The sequence below is a fragment of the Lonchura striata genome, chromosome Z (assembly GCF_046129695.1).
Source record: "Lonchura striata isolate bLonStr1 chromosome Z, bLonStr1.mat, whole genome shotgun sequence".
NCBI lineage: Eukaryota > Metazoa > Chordata > Aves > Passeriformes > Estrildidae > Lonchura > Lonchura striata.
In genome coordinates, this window is record NC_134642.1 from 2,804,270 (window position 1) to 2,827,144 (window position 22,875).

General features: G+C 39.1%; 1 protein-coding gene across 1 annotated transcript in view; it reads left to right on the top strand.

Annotated features, from left to right (window-relative positions):
- The window catches only part of SHB (SH2 domain containing adaptor protein B), a 56,405-nt gene that overhangs the window by 30,010 nt on the left and 3,520 nt on the right, over positions 1 to 22,875 (top strand). Inside the window, exons 3-5 of the mRNA XM_021535520.2 lie at positions 5,050 to 5,265; positions 11,045 to 11,216; positions 15,397 to 15,516. Coding sequence (XP_021391195.1) covers positions 5,050 to 5,265; positions 11,045 to 11,216; positions 15,397 to 15,516 — 508 coding nt within the window. The remainder of the gene's footprint in view (positions 1 to 5,049; positions 5,266 to 11,044; positions 11,217 to 15,396; positions 15,517 to 22,875) is intronic.

Genomic DNA, 22,875 nt, shown 5'->3' on the forward strand with positions numbered 1-22,875 from the left:
TTCATTGATAATAGCAGCACAGTATTTGGTGTTCGCTACAGGCTGGTTGCAGTTTTGCATGTAGTTAATAGCAGGTTGTGTTTTTTATTTGATTAGGGGGAAACTAAATCCAGGTCAGTGGGATTAAAGTTGTTTAAATGCTGACTTCTGGAAAGAGAGCAGAAGAAAAACAACCATCTGGAGCAGACCTGTAGTCTGAATCCAGAGGTAGGGCAGAAATTCTTCAAGCTGACAGCTTGACAGCTGTCCTCTGTACAACCTTATTCCAGCATAGTGTTTATATGTTAATGTGCCTTTAATAAATGAACAAAAAAATCTACTGGGCTTCCTGCAAATAACTGTGTATTTGAATAAATTTAACTGCATGACCTTGAAAATCATTATACTTACACTGAAGGGATTCTAGCAACAGCTGCTTGTTGGTGTTAGGAGAATTTCCAAGTATTTTGTTTCATGCTTTCTGAAATAGGATGCAGCTTTATTTAGTAATGTGGCCAGATAAACTCTGTGAGTTCTGTACTGTTGAATGGAGCTGAGTGCAGCTAAATGTCCCCTATAAAATCCCTTCAATAGAATTCTGTTCTCTGTCCTGAGTATTGCCCTTAGGCTTTTCAGATACAAAGAGCTTTGAAAACCCTTGTACTTTTCTTGAAAGTCAATTTCAGTGGTAGTTTTTCAAAAGTTGTCCTTGCATCTTTGTACTGTTTCCAGCATGAGACCTTCATAGTCAGATTTGTCTCACTAGGACAAGGCTTCTGGCTAGAGAAAGCAGATGAAGAACTGGTAGGACTGTAATTTTAATTTGTCACTAGTCTTGAAAGTGGTAGCTGAGATGAAGATGAGTCTGATTTATCACTTTTGTACCTGATATGTATGGGCCAGCGCACTTTGAAATCTGACATACTGGCAAGTCAAAACAGCTTTATTGTGCTGCTATTGATCAGTCTGTAAGTTAATGTGATTGTATCCAATTCCACTGTAGTTTTCCCTGGTTTTGGGAATGGAGTATGCATAAATTACAGATGGCTGTCAGACTGATAAAGAACCACCTATGTCTGTCTTACCACTGATACTGTGATTGGTTGCATGTAATTTGTTTAAAAGGTTTCTCAATAGAATAGCAGAGGTTGAAAAAAATCAGGGAATTGATATAAGGTAGTGATTTTGTCTCCTGCAGGTTTAGACTCTTCCTGCATATTAGCTGTAGATGAGCAAGGTGTGCTGTTACTGTGATGCAGGAACCTCACTTTACTTCCCAACCAGCACAGTCATTGTTCATTGTCTTTCACCACACAGGGGAACAAAACTCTTGCAAGCCCTTAACTTCAGGCAACCTCTCTGTAACCAAGATTCCTTACATGATTGTGGCAGTAAGATTCCTGCATTTTGCTTGTCTAGTGTTTCATCAAAAGAGATGTTAAAAATGGGCTGTAAAATGGCATTGAATTAATTACTGCCTGGTAACATTTACAGATGTGCTTGATTTGGGAAAGTGGACTTTTATATTATCAGCACTTTTTTTAATAGTGCAGCTACATTGTTTGACCTCTTTTTACTGCATGCTTGAGTTTGAGATGAAGGAAATATCTACTGGCATCTGGCCATTATAGAATGGTCTGGTTGCTTTTTAGTCTGTTGCATCTTTCTGGAAGGCAAGCTGTAGAAGTTCATCTGTTGGGTTTGGTAAGCAAGTAAGGAAATGTTGCAAAGATTTCTTTGTTAGCATCATAGCTGTTCTGTTCCCTTGATTATATATTCCCTTATTCTCTGCAAACTACTTTCAGGAATACAGTGCATCTATGTGTAATCCTGTTTAGTTATTTAGGGCTAGTAAGGTGTTTGGTGTGGCTGTTTGTCCTGTGGAGCTCTGTTCTGTATGTGAGTATCAGAATTGTTCACCGGGGAAGAACAATGTCAAGTTGAGTCTTGTATCTCATAGTGTTGTTTCAGTTCTGGTACCTCTTCTAGTCAGGTTCTTGGTTTTACACAGGAGCCCAAACTTCTGGAGCCTGATTCTGTAATAGCTGCTGATCTGTGAGAACAGGAATTATCTGTGGGAGTCTTCCAGGCTGCTAGCAAAATTACTGCTTTCAAAACTTCAACTGTTACTTCTTCTGATAGCTATTAACTTAATGCTGAATTGTATACAAATATACTTTTAATCAGCAATAAGAGTTCCAATTATGTAGTTCATTAAAGTGAATTTCTAAAGAAAAAGTTAAATTAACATAGTTTTTTTACTTCCTAATCTTTTCAAAGACTGTTTTAGCCCTTAGAGCTGTCACTGTTAGAGACTGTAAAATTACCATGAGAAATGCTTCATCACAAGTATGCTGTTGTCTTCTGCTATCTGATTCTTGAATATCTTGAATATCTTATTTCTTTGCACTGAGCTATGAGTGTGTGTATTGCTAATACTGCTTATGGTACAGATTCAACTGTGCTGTTGTTTATTGAATGGAACTTTTTCTGATTTAGCTTTTAGTAAAATTACTTTTATTTACAAATACTCTCAGAAGTGAATTTTCAAGCATGTTTATACAAAGCTTTACAAAAGAGGTTGGAGATATGTGTGCAGAAGTGTATGTGCATACATGCATATCTTTTTATATATCATAGAACCACAAATATGATGAGTTGAAAGGGATCCACAAGGATCATTAAGTCCAGCTCTTGGCCCTGCACTTCCCTCCATCTAGGTTGTAGCTTTTCCTAGAAAAACATTTCTGCTTTAGAATCAAATATTCATAGTTTTTCTAATTATGCTTCCTGAACATGAACCACCCTCTATTTACTGGTAAACTTTTCTGTATGGCTTGATGCTTTTGTCTTCTGGGTAAAAGAAAAATATCAGGCAAGAGTTACTGTATTGAAATATGCTCTCACACAAAGATCCAGTTGCATAGCTGTATTTGGCACACAAATTTGTGTTTGGCACTTACAACTGATTTAGCTTTTGTTTCTCAGAAATGCACATTTCTTGGTGTAGCATTGACTGGGTCCAGGGGTCTGAAAGACAAAAAGATACATACCACTTTTCTGACTTCAGAAAAAAACAAAATGTTTATTTTTTTGAACCAGAGTATTCAAGAGAAAAGTGTATTCTTTCTATTGCAGTTTTTTTTCTCGATGCAACATTTTTTCTTGATGAGATTGTTCATAACTAGAAATTAACAGGATGTGTCTTGCTTGTATCTTCAATTTTGGTGTATATTTCTTCAAATATACTGTATTTTTAATGTGTAAATAAAATTATTTTTTGAAGGAATAAGGGCACTGTCATTCTGTAGACTTTTCACTGTAGTTTGAAATGGTTTGGAGAAGTGACTTGATTATAATATTCTTGTTGATATATGACATGATTTATGACTTTTGTTGTTTTAACAGAGAGAACTACTCTAGATCTTTGCTTCATTTGTAGCTTAAAAAGTTCTCTGAGTCTTTTCATAACTTTGCAACTTGCTACATTACTGGTGCTCTTATTTTGTTGTTGCAGTGGTCAGTATAATCACACAACATCTAAAGTTGGAAGGGACCTCTTGATATTAGATAATAAAAAATCCTGTTCAAGCAGGTTCAGCTAGAATAGGTTGTCCATAACTATGTCCACTCAGATCTTGAATTTCCAAAGATTGTTACTTCACAGCCTCTCCAGGCAACCTATTTGTGTGTTTGACCATTATCGTAGTCAAAATGTGTTTTCTTGTATTCAGAGGAATTCAAATGGAACTGTATATATTTTGACTTGTGCCTGTTATATCTTGGCCTGACACTGGGCACTGTCAGTAAAAGTCTGTCTCCGTCTTCTCTCTCTTCCATCAGGTATTTATATGCATTGATAATGTCCCCACTAAAACTTATTTTCTACCAGCTAGCCAGTCTCAACTCTTTCAGTCTCTCCTCATGTGAAAACTGCTTCAGTCCCATTACTGAGCTTCACAGCCTTTTGCTGAAACTTCCTGTGGTATTTTGTGTTTTTCTTGTGCTGGGCAGATGAGAACTGGACCAAACAATCCAGATTTGGGCTTGCGAGCACTGAGTAGAGAGGAAGAATCACATCCCTTGATCTGCATTCAGCACTCCTGGTTGGGTTGTCCCTCATTCCTGTGAAGCTGCATTGCTGGCTGGTGTTTAACTTGCTGCCATACAGGACCCCAAAGTCCTTCTCTGCTGAGCAGCTTTCTAGCCTGTTAGTCTGCCATTCCCAGCCTCCCTGGGTCCCTCTGAATGGTAGCACAGCCACCTGGTCTATCTCTCACTCCACCCAGTTTGGATCAGTAGATGGAGGGATACAGGCTTTGTCTAACCAAGGCTCAGTAAAGAATGAAGACACTGCCCATGACCTATGTGGTAACTTATCCCAGGGCTGCACCTCACACAAGGGGAAGAAGATACCCAAAAAGTGCCACTTGGATCTCTTGTTTCTCCTTACTGCTTCTTCTGATTCTGCCCAAGAAGGTTTGGTTCTATCTGCTTTTCAGGCAGCTGAGAACTGCTGTTACAACCCCCTTGATGTGAGATAAGCTCTAATGCTTTTGTTTAGTGTTCTTACTCTAGTCCCCGTTCATTTTTTGCTGGTATTCTGTAGGTGTAAACACAGACAATTCTTTGTTATCAGAATATATACAATTGTACTGTGGGATTTACTTTTTAATGTTCTTTGTCTCTTCAAATTTCACTCCAGAACCATCTCCTCCTGAAGAGCTAACTATACACAAATTTCAGTGTTCTTGGGAATTTATGTACAGTTGCTTGTGAGTGTGCTTTTTAGCAGCTTACAGGGATTGTGTGCTTCCTGCAATCTGGCTCTGCACAAGCTGGGAAATGTTGGTGGAGGCATGAAGCTGTGGTTGTTAACTGGAACGAACTTTTGCTTCCAGCCAGTTACCAATCTAGAGGTAGAATTTAGAAGTCTTGTACAAGCTTGTCATCTCTATAATTACGTGGCTATTAAGAAATGGGTGGAAGTTGAATGCTCTAAAATTATAGACTGTAATGATAAGACATGGTTAGTAGTGATTCTGATGCAATTTTCCTCCTTGCCAACAGAGTTTCAACAGCAGGAAGGCATGAAGTCCCATCAGAAAAACATGCAGCTCTATGACACACCCTATGAACCAGAAGGCAGTGGTGTGGAATCTGATTCTGAAAGTGTGGTGAGTCGCCGTTTACGAGAAAGCAAATTGCCACAAGATGATGACAGGCCTGCAGATGAGTATGATCAGCCGTGGGAGTGGAACAAAGTCAGCATCCCAGCTTTGGCAGGTAGGATTCCTAGATCCCAGCCTCAAAATTCTTTCTCACAGTTATACCATATATACCTGCCTTAGGGGTAAATTAAATACTTATGCTCCTTTGTGTATGTGTGTGTAAAGAAACATCTCAAAAATGAATGTGGGTCATCTTAAATCTTTACCTGCTGCAGAAATATGAAACTGCACTTGTTGTTTGGTACTTTGGCCAACCTGTTGTCAATCATCTTACCACTTGTTTCAAAAAAGTAAAACTCCTTCTCCTGCTCCTTGTCTCTACCCTCATTTTAAGGATGGGATGTAGATAGTGTTTATTGTTGAGTATCTCTATGGTGAGAAAGTAGCTTTGCAGGGTCCTGAAATTGTGGAGCTATTCTCAAAGGGACAGTGTGATAAAGTGTTGGGGGTGAGGCAGGAAGAAAAGAGGTGTGGTTCTGGGACTAAACATGGAAGAAGCCTGAGAACAATGATTACTAGGTAATCAGCATGCATTTACCCTAGGTAAATCCTGCTCGACAAACCTGTTTGCTTTCTGTGTTAAAACTACTACATCTCTTAATGGAAAGAGAGCAGTACGTGTCATCTGTGTAGACTTCAGCTTTCAGCATGTTGTGCTGTGGCATCAGCTGGGTTTGGAATGTTGTAGTCCAGATGGGTGGACTAGTAGATCTGTGAAAACCTATCAGAGTCATTGACCTGAAAGGGTAGTGTTAGTGATTCATACTCTTCCTGGAATCTGGTTACAAGTGTGATTCCTCCAAGGATATGTTCTGGAACCCTTCCTGTTTAGCATAGTTATTAGTAACCAAGAGCAGGAGAGGAAATGCTCCTTATCAAGCTTGGAATAACAGCCAAGGGAGGAGAGGGTGTGTGCAGAGCTGCCATTCTGAGGGACTTGAACGGGCTGTAGAAATGGACTGACAACAAGCTTGCAAAACCTGATAAGAACAGACCCAAAGACTTGTATCTGGAGCAAACTAACCCCCTGCAATGATATGGACCTAGATCTGGTTGACTTACTGGGATACAGCTTTTCTAGAAGGGGCTTAAACATTCCTGAGGGAAAATGGACTAAATGTGGCTAGCAATGCTCCTCACCATGATAAAGGCTAACAGCCTGCTAGCCTGTGTGAGTAGGAGCGAACTGGTGGATGAAGCAAAGTGACTGTTCCTCATTACTTCATATTTCTTGAACTATGCATAATGCTGTGGCAGGATTCTGATATAAGAGGGATGTTGATAAACATTTTTGTTAGCACAGAGCCAACAAAATGGCAAATTGCAAATGGCAATTGCAGCACATGACATCACATGAAGAGATGCTGAGAGAACTTGGCTTGCTTAGCCTGGAGGAGAGAAAACTTTGGGTGGGACATAGTGGGAACTTTCTAATGCCTGTGAGGAGATCCTCAATAAGATGGAGCCAGTTTCTTCACACCTGAGCAGCTGTGTGATGGGAAGATGAGATATAAGATGAATCAGTAGAGGTTCTGACTCGAAGTTGGATTTTTCTCTGCAAGAACAGTTAAGCATTGGAAACAATTATTCAAGGAGCTCTTGCAGTCTCCATCTTCAGATTTTAATTAAGTCTAAATAGTCTTATATGGGCATATGTAAATTATTATCCTTCATGTATTTGTCATATTATATGAAATCTATGAGTTTTAATTAATTTGGATCTTAAGTTCTGTATTCATCTTTGTGTCCACTTTTTTGGTCTTTATCAGGTGAATTCTGAAATATGGTTTTTCTGAGTTGTTTTAAAATAAAGAATCTTAGTTTTGTTAGGTTTTTTTCTTAATATCTACTTTTCAGGTTTTACGTGTAACTGTAAATTAACAAAGTCAGTCCAATACAAAATTTTATGATTGGCTTATGTGTAAATATTCTTTCAAGTACTATGCAGTTACGAAAGCACACAGAGCAAAATATTGCTTTACAGGATTAATAGACTAAAGAGAGGTTTTATTAAATGGTATTATGATATGGTTGGTTTACTTACAGTTTCAGCACAGAGAATTCTTACTTAAAATAAGAAGAGTAAACACTTTTTGAGAGTAATTCAATTTCTCTCATTATGTCTGCCATTCATTAAAGATTATTTTAGATACAAGGTTATTTTAGGTACAAGAATTTCTTTTGTCACAAAGAAATGTCCAAGGATTGGCTGCAAGCCAGATTACAAGCTGCTGTTTCATCTAGTATCTCTAGAATTCATCTTTGTCCTAGGAGTAGTAAATGTTTAAAATAAAGAATGAAGAGGTCCAGCTTTGAAGTTTGAAATGGTGGAAAGTTTGCAATGAAGATGTGTTGACTGCCTGCTGAGATTTGTGAAGTGCTCTTCTGACTTAGTCAATGGTTCCATAGTGTAGCCCAGGAAAAAGTTTTTTCACTTCTTAGCTGAGGTGGATTTTTCTGAAAAGTGCAGTGTTGGTGTAACTATTAAAAATTCTAGCAATGGGTAAGTCCCACTTTACAGGCCCACAGTTACCATCTCCCAGTTCCATGGAACTGTGGAGATCCTGGAGGGACCCTCTGCTGAGACTTTCTTATTCTGTGAAATTCATATGGTGGGAACAACATATTTGTGATAAGAATTGCAGACACAGAGACTTATGCAGCAAATGGTTTTGATTTGTCAGGTGACAGACTGTAGAAACAAACCAAAATCATCAGGCACACTAGAATTAGCATGAACCTAATTACTCATGCAGGTCTTTGAAGAAAAAAAAATGCTGTTCTGCCATGATTTCAAGATTGGTTGCTGAAGCATACCTAAAACCTGTTTATATCCAACCTGGGCTTTGAGATTTGTCAGAATGAAAGTGTGCACAAGCTATGAAAAGACTGACTCTGACTCCTAAGGATGGGCCTGAGGCTGGTGTCATGCTGGCGTTGTGGATGGAGCAAGATGTACACAGCCTATGGATTTTGCTGTGCTAGAAGATGTGTCTCTGTGTAGCAGAACTGGAATGCAGCATTTTGACTGTCTGCAGCTGGAGTTCTTTCACAAACAAATTTGGAGTTGTTCTATTGGAGGCTGTCCAGCTGAAGCTAAAATGTGTTTTTGATGACTTTTATGGGAAGCGAGCAGGTCTTGTTAGAACTCCTGCTGAGCTGGGCAGACTGGTTTGCCCAGAAAAGTGGAGGCTGGCAAAGGAACAGGAACAAAGTAGCTTCCAGGTACACAAGTCTGGCTAGAAAAGGAGATAACACCAGGGAGAGCCCACTGGATAGACAGAAGATAGCATGGGCACCAGAGGGCCCATTGAAGAATGTCACACTGACACTGGCTTCCAGTGAGTTCGTGAGAAATCTGACCTCTTCAAACTGTCATGTGGGCACAGAAAAACTTTGGGTAAAGGAAATGCTTGTGAAATCTGTAACGCCAATCTTAAAATTGCTTTACAGAATATGTGACCCTCTCTTACAAAGGGGGTTTCAGTGGTCAATTTGGTGGTAGTTTCCAGCACTGGTCATGGGCTCAAGGAAGGGAGGACTTATAAATGCCAAATTTTTTCTGGCTTCTACTGCTGTTGAATGGAAAGGTGTTGCCTAGGACCCTGAGTGACCTAAAGGAAGGGAGTTCTGGCATATCACTGTCACAGGAGTAGGGCAGGAATTACAGGGCAGTGGAAGAGAGGCCACATGGAGAGTGTGGAAGTGTCAGGTATTGCAGTCAGTTCCATAATTGCAGTGGCTGGATATACTTTTGCTTTGTTTAAGAGAGGATTCATAGCAGCCAAAACTCAGACCTGACTACAGCATTGGGTGGGTAGGTACCTGACTGGGTATCACACTTGTCACTTTAATCTGCCCCAACATTCAAAAGCATCTGAAATTTGATGTTGTCCTGGTTTTGGAGAATAGTTCCTACCTCTTATCATCATGTTAGTGACATTTTACACAAGCATATGGAGATAAAAAAAGAGGGAATAGTTTTAAATCTAGAAGAAGAGTTTAAGAGTTTAACTAAGAGTTTACATTAGATGGTAGGAAGAAATTGTTTAGTCAAAGATGGTGAAGCAGTGGGGCAGGTTGCTGTGTGTGACATTGTGGATGGCCCTTCCCTTGAACAGGTTCAAAGCCAGGTTGGATGGGGCTCTGAATAATTTGGTTTAGTGGATGAAATCACTGCCTGTGATGGCATCTCCCTGCTCTTAGGGGTTAGCAACTAGATAATCATTAATGTCACTTCCAACTCCAGCTATTCTTTGATGTTGTGTTGTAATGATAAGTTGTTAACAGTCAGAACTGAGTTTATGTGAACTGAATTTTTTGGTGTCTGAAAGATATTCCTTGTCCAGAAAGTGACAATAAGCTCAGAGAGTACCCAGGTTACATCTGGGTGTTTTTCTTAGAGTTAAAATAATAATACTGCTCATATATATCACGGGCAAGTATCCACATGAAGTGTTTCTCCTTGTTACACTAATAAGCTTTTATTATCCAGTAATGAGGTTAAATCTGAGTTTATATTAAGAAAGAATCAGCATATTTCCACCATGCCTACTTAGGAATGTCATTGAATAAGTTTGCACAAATTTTGCAATAGAAACTTGTGCCTACTTTATCTGAGTAGAGGGGGGATTTGGAAGTGTCCTAAACTTCATGACAAAAGTTTAAATAAATTTTTAAAAATAGCTCCAGAACACTTCTCTCATCCAACATGTCTCTGTGCATTCTCTTTTTGAAACTTGAACATTGCAGCTGTCTGCTTTAAAACATTTAATTCTGCTACCCACATGCCTACTTGGTTGTGTGTTATAGTAAGTTCACTTTTAAGTGCATGAGGCCTATGAGTTTTGTAGAGAGTCCCTTCAGTTTTCTTTGTAACATTTTTCTCCAGGGTTGCTGCTGAAATTCACATAGGGGCTGATTGAGCTGCTTGTGCTTGCCAGCACTCTGATTTTTACCTCCTGACACAGTGAAGGTTCTCTGCCTGGTCCTCACTAGATGTCCTTAATATGCAGTCATTTGCAGCTGGGAATGTTAGTTTTTGATGAAGTAGCAAACCAGAGAAAGCAGTGAGAGTCAGGAATATGGTGTGGGTAGATTCTGTCACTGTTCCTGTAGATTCTTCACATTCTGTCCTTTAGTATTTTTTTTTAATTGTAGCTACGTGGAATCTGTAAGTGTAGAATGAGAATGCTGACATCATTAGTATGTGCTTGGCTACAGGTGTTGCAGTACTCTAATAAATTACAGCTTTGCAAGATAAGTTGTATTTCTTTTCTTGGAATAATGTAGTTAGTGATTAAAGGCTATTTTTCTTTTGTCATCTGTTTCCTAGATTTTAAAGGCAAAAGCTTTGTGCCAGCAGTGTGTGAGTGGTTGCACTGTTAAATCTTTGCTGCTTGACAGTATTTCTGATATGGATGTTAGCTGCCTGATTTGCCCCCAGGTCACTGTTAGGATGATATCACATAACCTGAGGCAAACTGATGTTCCTTTTGGAATTATGGCTGGTGACTGAGGGCTTGTTGCTGTTACTTGTTTAACAGCATCGACTCTGGAGGATCAAAGTATCAAATGTCAAGATAAGCAGTAATTATTATAACAAGGTTTAGAAGAGTGTGAATTTTGTTGCTGGAAAAACAAGGGAGTTTTAAGTCTGTACTCTGCATAGTAAGAAACACTTTATATGATACATATAACTTTGTAGCTAAAGCATCTTAATGCTAGTGGGTACATGTTAATTCTCTGTGGGGTGTGACAACCACTTTAAGTACTACAACTCTTTTGGTCCTTGCTAACCTTGCCTGGAGAGGTAATTATTGTGTATCTTGCAGCCCAGTTTAATGGAAGTGGGAAACGGCAAGCATCTCCTTCTCCCTCAAATGACCAGCACAGGCAATTAAGAGCACCTGGAGGAGGCTTTAAACCTATCAAACATGGCAGTCCAGAATTTTGTGGGATCCTGGGAGAGAGAATAGATCCAACTATTCAACTGGAAAAGCAGATGTAAGTAAGCACAGTCATTGCTCTCTAGTTCTTTGCCTCCCCACTTACAGGAGCAGTAAGCACCCAGATCCTGTTGTCCACCTTCCCTCCTCAGTATCCTCAAAACCCCAAAGACTTACTAATCCCACAAAGTGTAAGTAATTTTTGTGGGGGAGCCAAATAGTGTTAAACAGGAAACTCATGTCAGGAACAGAGAATTTTATCTGTCAAGTATGTTCAGTTATTCCATTTTCAGCCTTGTTGTTTATACTGCATTAGTGTAGAAAAGTTGTATATCACATGTAACCAAATTCTATTTAAAGGTATATATTTATGGCTGCAGAGCATGTTTCTAATACATCAGATTTGCCTTGCATCTGGCAGTGATTCTCTTCCAGGGAGAGAATAAGACCACTTAAACAGCTTTCAGAAAACAAGATTGTTATTTCTATCCTTTTGCTATGAAACTTGAGGGCAGTATTTAGATGCACTTCTATCAGCTTCAAATTCAGCTTCTGGGTGAAATCCCTGTAGTAAATGTCTGGTATCCACAAGAGTGGCCCTGTCCTGCCTTATTGATTCCCTTCCTTGAATAGTTTGGACAGACTAGCTTGTGATGGAATGACCCACTGTCCTGTATCATACCAAAGGTGCAGCCTCACAGAAGGGGCCAGAATTCCTGCTACACAGAGAAAAATCATGAAAAGTGAAAAAGTAGAGCAATTTACAAAAGTTAGACTGATATTCCTGGTCACTGAGAAGCCAGTGGATTCATGCAGTAAAGTGAATAAGCTGTGTCTTGAATCCCTGAAGGCAGTCCACTCCAGAAACTCTCATTCTGGGTTAGAGGCAGAATTTATTTGCACTGCACAGGGAGGGCATAATTTAGCATGGATGTGAGTATGCACTTTGTGAGAATATTTTGTTCCTTAATGCTAGTGGTATTGAGAGGATTAACAATCCTTTTACACCTAGAACCTCAGCAGGAGGGACTCCTCATCTAGTGTTTGAGAGGAAGTAGTTCCAGAAATTGCTTTTCCTTTGACATTCTATTTTTCAGGCAGTGTTTGGAAGCTTAGGTTTGAAACAGATAATATCATCCACATGTTGTCATGTTCCATCTAACCAACCTCAGCCTTTGAGCCACCTGCCCATTGACTGATTGTATGCTTATCTCCAGTAGAGGAAGTAGCAACCATTATTGTGAAATTACTCACTGATACTGTTAGGTAAATAACTAAAAGGCTGTAAATTTAACTGTAGATTTGGTCCTCCAAGTTGGGTAGTTCCAGCTCACCAAAGTTGCTTGCACAGTCCCAAATACATTAAAAATAACTGCAGGAAGGTGAGTTTCTGTTACCTAATTTATGACTCACAAATATGCTGTGGTGTTGTTCTGTTTTTTATTATAACTGCAGTTAAATGTTACAATTGAAAACTGCAGGTCTAGTTTTTCCTTCTTAACTATTCAAATGTCAGTGACATGAGGGTTCTTTTTTGTTTCTTCAGCATGATGGGTCAAAACTAAAATGAATGCAGTTAATGATGCATCATAAAGTGAAAGAGTCCACATTTATTTTACCATAGATTATTCATAATAATTCAAATTACTCATTTTAGTAGCGTGAGATATCTCCACAACACATGCCAAACCCTTCCTTCTTTTTCTGCAAAAATAGTCTGATTTTGCAGAAGGGAATACAAGATCTAAAGAAAAGGATGCACACACACAAATTGACAAGTGGATGGGTAGGTTAGGATATTCCCCAAACAGGCAGAAATACCAAGGTGAGTTAGTATATTAAGAAAATATTTTCAGACAGAGGAATCTGTAACTATGAACTTACTAACTCATGGACCCAGGGGAATCAAAGTAATTTGTTCTATTTCCTCAATAACAGTGTAAAGAAAAAAGTGTGTTCTGCTGTTTCCATTGTCTTATTGAAAGTGAATCCCTCCCAGCCTTATAATCAAGATCTTGTGGTTTCCTGTTTTGTTCTAACTCAGAAACAGAGTATTGTTGTGCATTATATAAGCTGTAATAACTTACTATACTTACTGTATAATTGATGCTGCTCTCCTGTCCTCAGTGGAGTTGTGTCCCCTTACTGGCCGAAACCTGACCACTGACAAAGTAAGGGACATAGGAAAAGCATTCTGTAAACCACAATCAGGGTACTTACAAACCTGGGAGGAGATCCTGCTAAGGGTCAAAGTGTGTGATTATGTTAGAATTTAGCTTTCAGGTATGCATTGTGTGCATGTGTTTTTCAGGATATCTTAGAAGACATTCAGGTTGTTCCATACTTTTGCACTGGTGTTTTTCACAAGCTGTCATTGCACTTTTTTGAGACCATATCGCTGATGTTTGAATTTTTGACCTTTCTTCACAAATGCTTATATGCTGACATTCCAAAAAATGAGCACACCCAGGACAAACAGACCCAATACAGTTGAACAGCAAATCTCTCAGGAACTTAAAGCTGATTATCTCATTTTGCTTATCGCACTAGGTAGCTGGAACAGGAGCAATCAGAGTGTCCCAATTACATGGGCATATGACTCACAAACAATTACACTTCTGGATACTGCTGCTTACTGTCAGGTGTAGCCAAAACAGCTTCCAGGCATCACATCTGAATCAGATGTTGTCTCATCCACTGTTTTACTTTCAACTCTTAAAAGCAGGTTTTTCTTCCTCAAACCAGCCCTGTGTTCTTTTTCCATTTCTCTCTGAATATCAGAGTTCAGCATCTCCCTTATTTTGGTAAAGTAATAGTTCACTTCTGTTTCATTTGGCCCTTTGGTGAGAAAAAAAGAGAAATATAATTGTAGCTAATAGAAAAAGTTTTAAAATTCTCCCAAATCCATTTCTTGATTCACCTTTCTGTTAATATTATTCTGCCACACTCAGAAGGCAATCTAGTCTTTAAGAAATTTGTTAAGAAATATCCTTCACCAGTAAATACTTAATGGGAGATGAGAAGGAGACTGCCTGAAATAATATGTATCTGTGTATCCATCTTACTTGTGAGGTGATTAAGCTGTCAGGGCCTCCCTTTCTAGTCTCTTTTGACTATACAAAGTACAACCTCTCTTTAGTTCCCTCTAATGCAGACCTTGGTTGTAATCAAGCACTCAATGAATTTTTAATTTGGGTACCAACTTTATTTTTTTTAGCACATTCATCAGATTTGACAATGGAGACCCAGAAAAAGGCAGTTGAGGGCATGATTTCTGTGAAAGAGGCTTTTATCTGGTCTTTATTCACCTATCTTTTAGTTGGAGCATCTTTGCTAGAGTAAGAGCAAATGGAATAAGTAAACAACAGTTTCTGGTAAGGACAGAGAGCGCTTCTGATGTGTTCAGTGCCCTGCTTAGGCAGATGTGGCGGTGTCACACAGCTTTCAAAGTTCAGCTGGCAATGGCAGGGAGGGAGAGAGCTTCCTCAGAGCTACATTTGACACAGTACAGGTTTAGACACAATACATTGCTCTGGAAACTTAGGGAAGGGTCAAAGTGCTTACTTGTGAAGTCTGGCACTGGGAAGCTTCTGTGTTTGCAGTGGCTTGTTCAATGAAGAACCCACCTCTCCTCACCCAATTTCCTTTTTTCCCCTGAATTGTTCACATCCACTCCACAGATACACTAGAGATTTATCTAAAGCTCTCAGAATTGCCACAGCTCTGTTTAGAATGTGCCTTTTTGATAGATCTTCACATTTTATCACTCTTCTCCTTTTTTAAAGATTTCTTTTAGCAAATCTTTTCCACTGTTAACTGTTCATATTCTCCACATATGATCTTCAGTTTCTTTGCTTTTGTTGTTTATTTTGTGTATTAGTTTAAAAACTGATATATCCCAGGGATGAAATAGAGCAAATTGTATATCATGGATCTGTTTGCAAGACAGATTATAATGTGTTTCTCTAAAGGAGAATTTCTTACATAAACATGTATGCCAATCTTCTTGCATGGTTTTCTGTCTGAGATTTTTCCCCTCAGCTGACAGGAACAAGAAGCCTCCACAATCTGTGGTAACTTCATCCAGAGCTTTTTATCCATAATATATTAGATTTTAAAGGTATCCATGTGCTACTGGTAACAATTCGCACCTTAAAAAATTAAGTAGTGGAAGCAATATGAATATTCTGTGATGGGAATATTTCTGTGTGTTCATTAAGTTCTTTGCTTTTTTCTAGATGGTATCATGGAGCAATCAGTCGGACAGATGCAGAAAACCTGTTACGTTTATGTAAGGAGTGTAGCTACCTTGTAAGAAATAGTCAAACAAGCAAGCATGACTATTCTCTTTCACTGAAGTAAGTACTTGCTAGTAAAACATCGTAAATGTATTTATAAGCCATAACTTCTCTGGTGCCATACAAGAAAATGATCCAATTTGCTGCACTGTTTTATTATGTTTTAGCTCCAAAGGACTCCAGAGTGTTTGGGACTACATGATGTATAGTTACAGCCACTGAATTAGTACCTTCCTGTCTGGAGATGTTAACAGATCTTTAATCTCCATTTGGTGTCCATTTAACTAAATAAACTTGGATTAATTTTTTTTTCTGATTCTAATTTGAAGTGCTCCTGCTCCTTTTCCTTTAGGCTGAGTAAGGAACTGTATTGTTTGGGGATTTTATTTATTTTGTTTTGTGTGCTTTACTGGAGTAAATCTGTACAGCATTTTGAAGTAAAAAGCCAAGGACTGAGGATGAAAGATCTATAGAATTAGGAAATAACAGTATTCCAGTCTTAGCACTGCTCTGAAATTGCCTTACCTAGCTTAGGCTGAGCAGGGTACATTACAGATGTGTTCAACGTAACATAATAAAAATTCATGAACAGTTGAGGTTGGAAGGGAGGATCAAAGATCATTTAGCCTACCTCTCCCACCCATGGCAGGATAATAAGGATAATTCACTTCATTTTCTAGCTGAGGAAGACAGTCAAGGTTTTGTGTGCTAGAGAAGAAGAAGCCCCTTTGCCTTGGTATAGGCTGTAGAGGTGCAAAGAGAAATGTTTCTTTCCTTCATGCAGGATAGGGTCTGATGTGGAACCTGACCTTCCAAGTAGGTCTGGGGTACAGGCCAGATCTTTTCACTGGCATTACTCCTGCCAGTTTGGCATTTATGCCATTTCTTCACAGGTCTGCTCTGAAAATACATCTTACTGCTGGGATGGTGGTGATACCTGGTTGTAACAAATGTTTTTTATAAACAGCACTGAAGAGGATTTTTTCTTTTTAAATAAGTTTAAAATTCCATTTTAGGACTTAAGAAGAAAAATATTTGTAGGAGTATATTTTAAATCATTATTCCTCTGCTATTATTTTTGGGACTTTTCTGTAATGCAGAGGTTTGCTTTGAGTTGGAACACATCTGCTTTAGAACTGTGGTTGAGTTCCTCTTATCTCTTTTGTAATTTGATCTCCATATACTCCAATATATGTGTCTTCTAGATATTTTCAAACACTGAAGCATTAATGGACAAGCTTTGATGTGAATTTTCCCTCAGGCCTAAATTTTCCCTTAAACTCAAAGTCTTGGAATATGACCTATTTTTAAAAGTATTTCACTTAATTCTTGCATTAGCCCAGTGATTTTTGTTATTCTGCTAGAGCACAACTTCCAGAGGAAAAGGTGACAGTTAGAATTATATTTTGTTGCTTTGGACAGCTAAGTTGATGCCTTTAGTATTAGTATCCTTTTGTATCTGTTAGGTGTGTTTGTGCATCTTAGGAAATGTGTGAGTCAGCTTTTTTTGTTGTTGTTTTTTTTTTTGTTACATGCTTCATTTCTGCTTAAAGGAAAAAGTAAGAATCAAACCCTGATTTTGTACTGAGATTAAGTAACAGTGATTTACTATCAGTTCTTCTGTTTCATGTGACAGGCTTTTTCTGAAAACAAAAGAGAAAGCAAAACCCAAACCCAAACCACTTCATTATAGTTTTTTAGTTTTCTTTTCTCTAATAACAAAAGATTGTTTCCCAATACACAACAGTGAGAATCTACCCAGACATTACCTGTATTTGAAAAGTGAAAAGATGGTAGAACTTGCTCATTTTCTTTTAATATAGCTGAATATTTCATAAAGGAGACATCTCTGAAGGCCATTTTTTCCAATAGCAGGAAGTCTTTTTATGTTCTGTGGACATTGAGAGAGCCAGACAGGCTTGACTTGCATGGGGAATTTGTGTGAGATATCTGTCTGGTTCAAAATCCAAAAATTATCATTCCAAATATAATGAACTGAGTGTGAAAATAGCTTTATTGCTAAATTAAAATGCATCTGTGTATAAAACAATCATTGAGGTAGATTAAGTTTCTGTAATTTACCCAGTAAAATTTAACTGCATGTGGATTAGCTATTTCTGGGGGCATCAGAGAAGGCTTTATTGAAGTACACATTTATTTTACCCATCTCAGTTAGAAGCCAGGAATTGGTATTGTTGGTGACAAGTGTTTGAAGCTAAAGGCATCTTTATGGATTGGGATCCAAAGAGCTAAGCCTCCTTGCCAGCTTTATTTAAATTCTGCACAGCAGAAGAGGAAAAGAGTATAATCCACCTTCCCAGAACAAAATTATCCCAAAGGCACGAGCAGCAGCTGTTCCTTCTCTTGAATCTCCTCTGCCAGCCGTGGATTGTTCCCTGTGTTTCCACCTCTCTGCATTCCTTCAGGCTTGTGGATATTTGACTCGCTCATGCCCACCCACCCTTTCCTTAAACACAATTATAATTGCAGAAGGCTGCGTAAAAACTGGAGACCCATACTCCTGGTACCTGTGCTGTAACCAGAAATTCCTGGCTGCTATTGAAATGCCGAGTTTCAAATTCCTTGTCTGAAGCCTGTTCTTTACTAACAAGCACACTGGTGAAAAAGGTAGAAATAGATGTGCAAATGAAAGTGGGAGAGCCATTTCATACTTACAAATGTTTTACGTGTTCAGCAATTACTTCAGTGAACATCAAGATCACAGGGAAGCCTTCCTGACGCAGCAATAGAACAGGGATCTCAGGATGGGGTTATCATGCTTCAGCCTTGCCCAGTGAAGACCAGGCACCAACTGGGCTCCACTAGCTAATCCTTTCAGTCAGGATTTCCCCCTCCCAAGGCTTGCAGCAGTGTGCACTGTGCCCACACCACTTCATTTCCTGGCTCATATTTCAGTTTTGGGAAATGCGGCTGTTCTTAATTTTAGATAAGGATTATCTCACAAGTTTACATGTGCAGTCTGTGAGCAAAAGCAGTAACAGGCATTGCTTTCTGTTCTGTCAGATAGCTCCTGCACAGCCACTGGAAGTACAGAGCTGAATTCAGAGAGGGTGATGCCTTTTGACATCCTGATCCTCTGGACTCATAAACAGGCATGTGGTTTCCCTGAATAGCAAAGGAAACTGCAAACTATAGGGTTGGTTTTTTTTGTCATTACAGTGTCTGTAGAAGTGGTCCTGATTACCAAAGTTGATTACATAAACTTTGGGTAGTTCTGGGTTCTGGATAAATGCTGGACTTTCACCTTTCTGTTGATTTTTGTTCTTGGAAGTAACTCTTGTAATATTGTAAAAATAACAAGTTTCTTCTTGTCAGTATAATTTAATGGGATTTTTTATGTGTCTCTAAATTAGCAATTGAATAAAATTATTTAAAAGTGTGCTAACAGTCTGTTGTTAGCCTAAACTATAATGATCAGGTCCTGGCTCTTAGCAGAAAGTATGGATTCTGTGATTTCTATGGGAAATCCAACAAGCTGAGGATTCTCACTACCTTCAAACCAGCAGATGGGAACTGGTTATAGAGAATGGAGCCTGGACTTAGTAGTGATTTTCACACATTGGGTGCAAATTAACACTTCTACACCTTGCCCATCAGGTATAAAATGTTGTGTATAATATGCTTGAAAAAGCAAAACTGAAACAGGAAAACCAGTTCATAGGCCAGCCTCTTAATGTCCAGTAAATGATTTTTTCAATTTTTTTTTTTTTTTAGGAGTTAAGCAGTGAGTTTATTTTTCAGAGGAGGTTTTATTTTATTTTATTGTTGCTATACACTGACATGAGACATAGGCATTGTTCAAAGTAACAGCATGTAACACAAGTTAAGATTATGGAATGGAAAATAATTTCAGAATGGAAAAATAACACAACATATGTTTCCTACATTGCTAGCATTCTTTCACTGATGATATTGCAAAGTTGTTACTTTTTTCTTTATGCAAGTTTCATCAAAATTAATGCAGAAAATCTGTTCTGACAAAACAGCATTTTCTTCAGCAAAAATAGGATTCAGAAGACTTGGCCAAACTTTCTGATTGTAAACACTGAATCAAAGCCATTATTTCATAGAAAAAATACTAGGTTTGATATCTCATTAATATTTATTAAACCTGCTTTTATCACACTTCATGCATAAGATCAAGAAAGCACATTCTGATTAATTGTCTGCCCAATTACTTTCCCATCCTCATTGGGTTTTGAAAACTGAGAGAAAATATGTGGGCAGGTTGCAATTCAAAGTCTCTCGGTGTTATGGCTGTGTTGCCAAACATTTCAAACAAGGTGTGACTGACTATTAGTCATGTATCAAGTTTGTGTCTGTGTAAACATCTGTGCTTGGAAGTTCCAAAGAAATTTGGTGCAGGGATCAGCAATTAGGAATTTTCTTGTGTGTTTGAAACTCATGGGAATGGTTGCAAAAAGGAAAGAAAGGGTAGAATATTGTCTCTAGTAGCATTGTTTTGTCACTGCTTGTCAATTGAATGCAATTCAATGTGGTGAAGAGTTACTGCAACATTTGAAAAACCACAATGACATTCAGAATTCACACAATAACAATATCACGTGCTGTAGTTCAGGTCCCAGCACCTTCTCTTACAAACTGTGTATGTCTTGTCTCTTCAAGGCACTGTCTCTTCACCAATGTTCACCAGTGTGAACTTGGGATCACTATTTAGGCTCTTTTCTTTGAAAACCTTGGGTCAAGCAGATCTAATAGTTGTTGCTGAGCTGAAAAATAGGCATTCCAAAACCAGGACTACACAGTCAGGTGTGTGTTCAGGTAGACCCCAACAGTGATTCAAAAACTAAGCAGAAACCTATTTACAATCACTTCAACCATTAAGATTTTTTTCCCTGTCATTACCTGAAATTTCCGTAATTTCTTTGCATACTAAAATCAGTGTTTGGAGGAGAGGAAGAGGGAGTATGACTTCCAGATTCTTTTTTGACATGGTCTCTGTAATTCTAGTCACTGGTCTAGCAGCACTGGTGCTGTTAATCAAGTGCAGAAGAATTTTGCCCTTAACTCTTACTAAAGGCACTGGTTTTCTGAGTCCAGGCATACCAGAAAAGGGGAGACTGTGAGACATTTTAAAGACAAATAGTGAAGGTGAGACAGCACAGAAGGATCCTTAGTGTAGATGTGAATTTCACTGAATAGTTTACAGTTGAAAGGGCTTAATTCAAGGGCATGATTTCAAGGTGCTGAGTTGACTTTCTTCCAACTTAATGTGTTCTACGTTATAGAAGATGAGAATTGTAACTCTCCCTTTTAGGCAATGGATGATTGCAACCTGGCATCCTCCATCCTACCTTTTCTTCTCCTGGAGAGTAAACAGGCACCGTTTCCTCAAGCCTATCCTCATGTGTCAGGTATTCCCAGACCATGCTTAGTGGTCCTGCTGTGGATATGCTTCAGTATTGACATGTCTTTTATCACAGGACACCCTCTCACCAGTTACAGATGCAGTCTCACGAGTACTCTGTAGAAGTAGTGTCACTGTCTTCCAGCAGCTGGAATTTTGCTATGGAATTCAGGACTGCAGTAGGCCTTCATGGGCAGATCATTGGATCAGTCTCCTTTCCGCCAGGTGCCCTCCCTACCACAGTTCCTTTTCTGGCCCATTGTGCCCCATCTTGCATTGCTGATTGGGTTTGTTCCATCCCAAGGGCAGAAGCTATGGATTAGCCTTGTCTACACTCCATTAGCCTGCTATTCATAACTTTTAGCTCACATTTTCTCCCTCACCTTCATAAACCTTCCAGAAGGCTCACATGGTAGGATATATAGCAGGGATTCTTTCTGCGTGTGCTCAATGACTATGTGCTACACAAACCTGAATAAATACATAGGTCCTTCCTGGGGAAGCAACAGCTGTCTGTCATGAATACATGACTTGTAGCAATTTGTTCATACAGTGTGCATTCTCATTCAAAACCTGAACACTCCTGTTCAAAAAATGCTTGTGTCTTTTCCTTCTCTGCACTAAAGTGCACCTAAATGATCTTTCTTCAGTCCTTGCCATACTTCTGAAATTAGCATGCACCTCAGTCCAATAATGTACTTGCACATTTTTAAGTCATTTTGTGGCAAAACAGATTCCTAGTCAACTGAACATCTGTCCTCATAATAAGTATTTAAGGAGACAGTCTTATTTAAGGAAAATAATTTAGAGATTATTTATTACTTAAAAGATATATTTTCCCACTAAGAAATAGATATTTAAAGCATGATTTTAAGCATGTAGAGCCATAATTGCAGTGCCTGCCATAGTTTCTGTGGAGCAGGTTTCTCTTCATCAGAGAATTGTTGAATACATCTCAAAGATACGAGCTTGGTTATGATACAGGCACTTACAAAGGGAACGCTGCACCTGCTAACTAGAATATGGCAGATTTTAGTGAAGCTGGTTGTAACATAATTTGTTTTCCTGCTGCAGCTTTCTGTGTCATCTTGAATTGGGCTTTTTTGCTGGCACAGACCAACTCCAATTTTAACACTACTGTCTCTGCCCCTGGACACACCTAGAAGAAACAACGGCTTGGAGCAAGAAGGTTAGGGATTGGGACATCAAACAAGCCATAAAAACCTTCTAAGCCTCATTTAACATCTTGATGTGTAGGAGCTGTTCTTTGCACTTGTGTGCCCTGGCTGAAGTCATTGCTTATAAGTAGTTTATATGTTATGTTAAGACAGCAAACACTGAAGGGTCTCTCCTGGGAAGAGCTGAGGCCTGCTTTACCTCTGTGTGCAGTGTGGGTGCTGCCCATCAGAGTGGAATTCTGTCGGACAGGTTGCTTTGCCAAGAGCAGGCAGGGCAGTTCCATGAGTTCCATGACACTTTTCTCCTGCCTGCGTAATCATGAGCCTTCTCTCAAATAAAGTGCCTGCAGAAAGACCACAGGACAGCAGCCCTTGCTCAGTATAGTGCTCAGTCTAAAGCAGTACTGTGCCATGAACCTTGGGAACATGCTCACCTGGAGTAGTTTTCCCGATTAACAGAGATCTGTTCTGGACAGTTGCTGCCCAGGTGGAATGAGTGAGGTCTGCCCTGTGGCATCCACAGGTGAGCCATCCAGGGTAGAACAGGGCAGGTCTTGTCTTGCCTAGCTAAGCAAAGTTCATGGCCCGCTTGTGCCTGTGAAGGGACCCTCAGGCCTCTGATGGGACAACAACACAGATATTTGGGTCCAGAAGTAACGACTGGCTATACTGAAAGTAAGTATTCATAGGAAAATATTGAAGGGGCTGGAGAGAGGGGCCATGGGAAGGAAATGGATTGTCTTCTGGCACACCTCTATTAATCTTCTGTGTGAGACAGCCATGCATGTGGATCAAGGCAGCACAGGTGCTTGAAACTAAATACTACCTTGGGTTTCCTTTGTGGTGAACTGT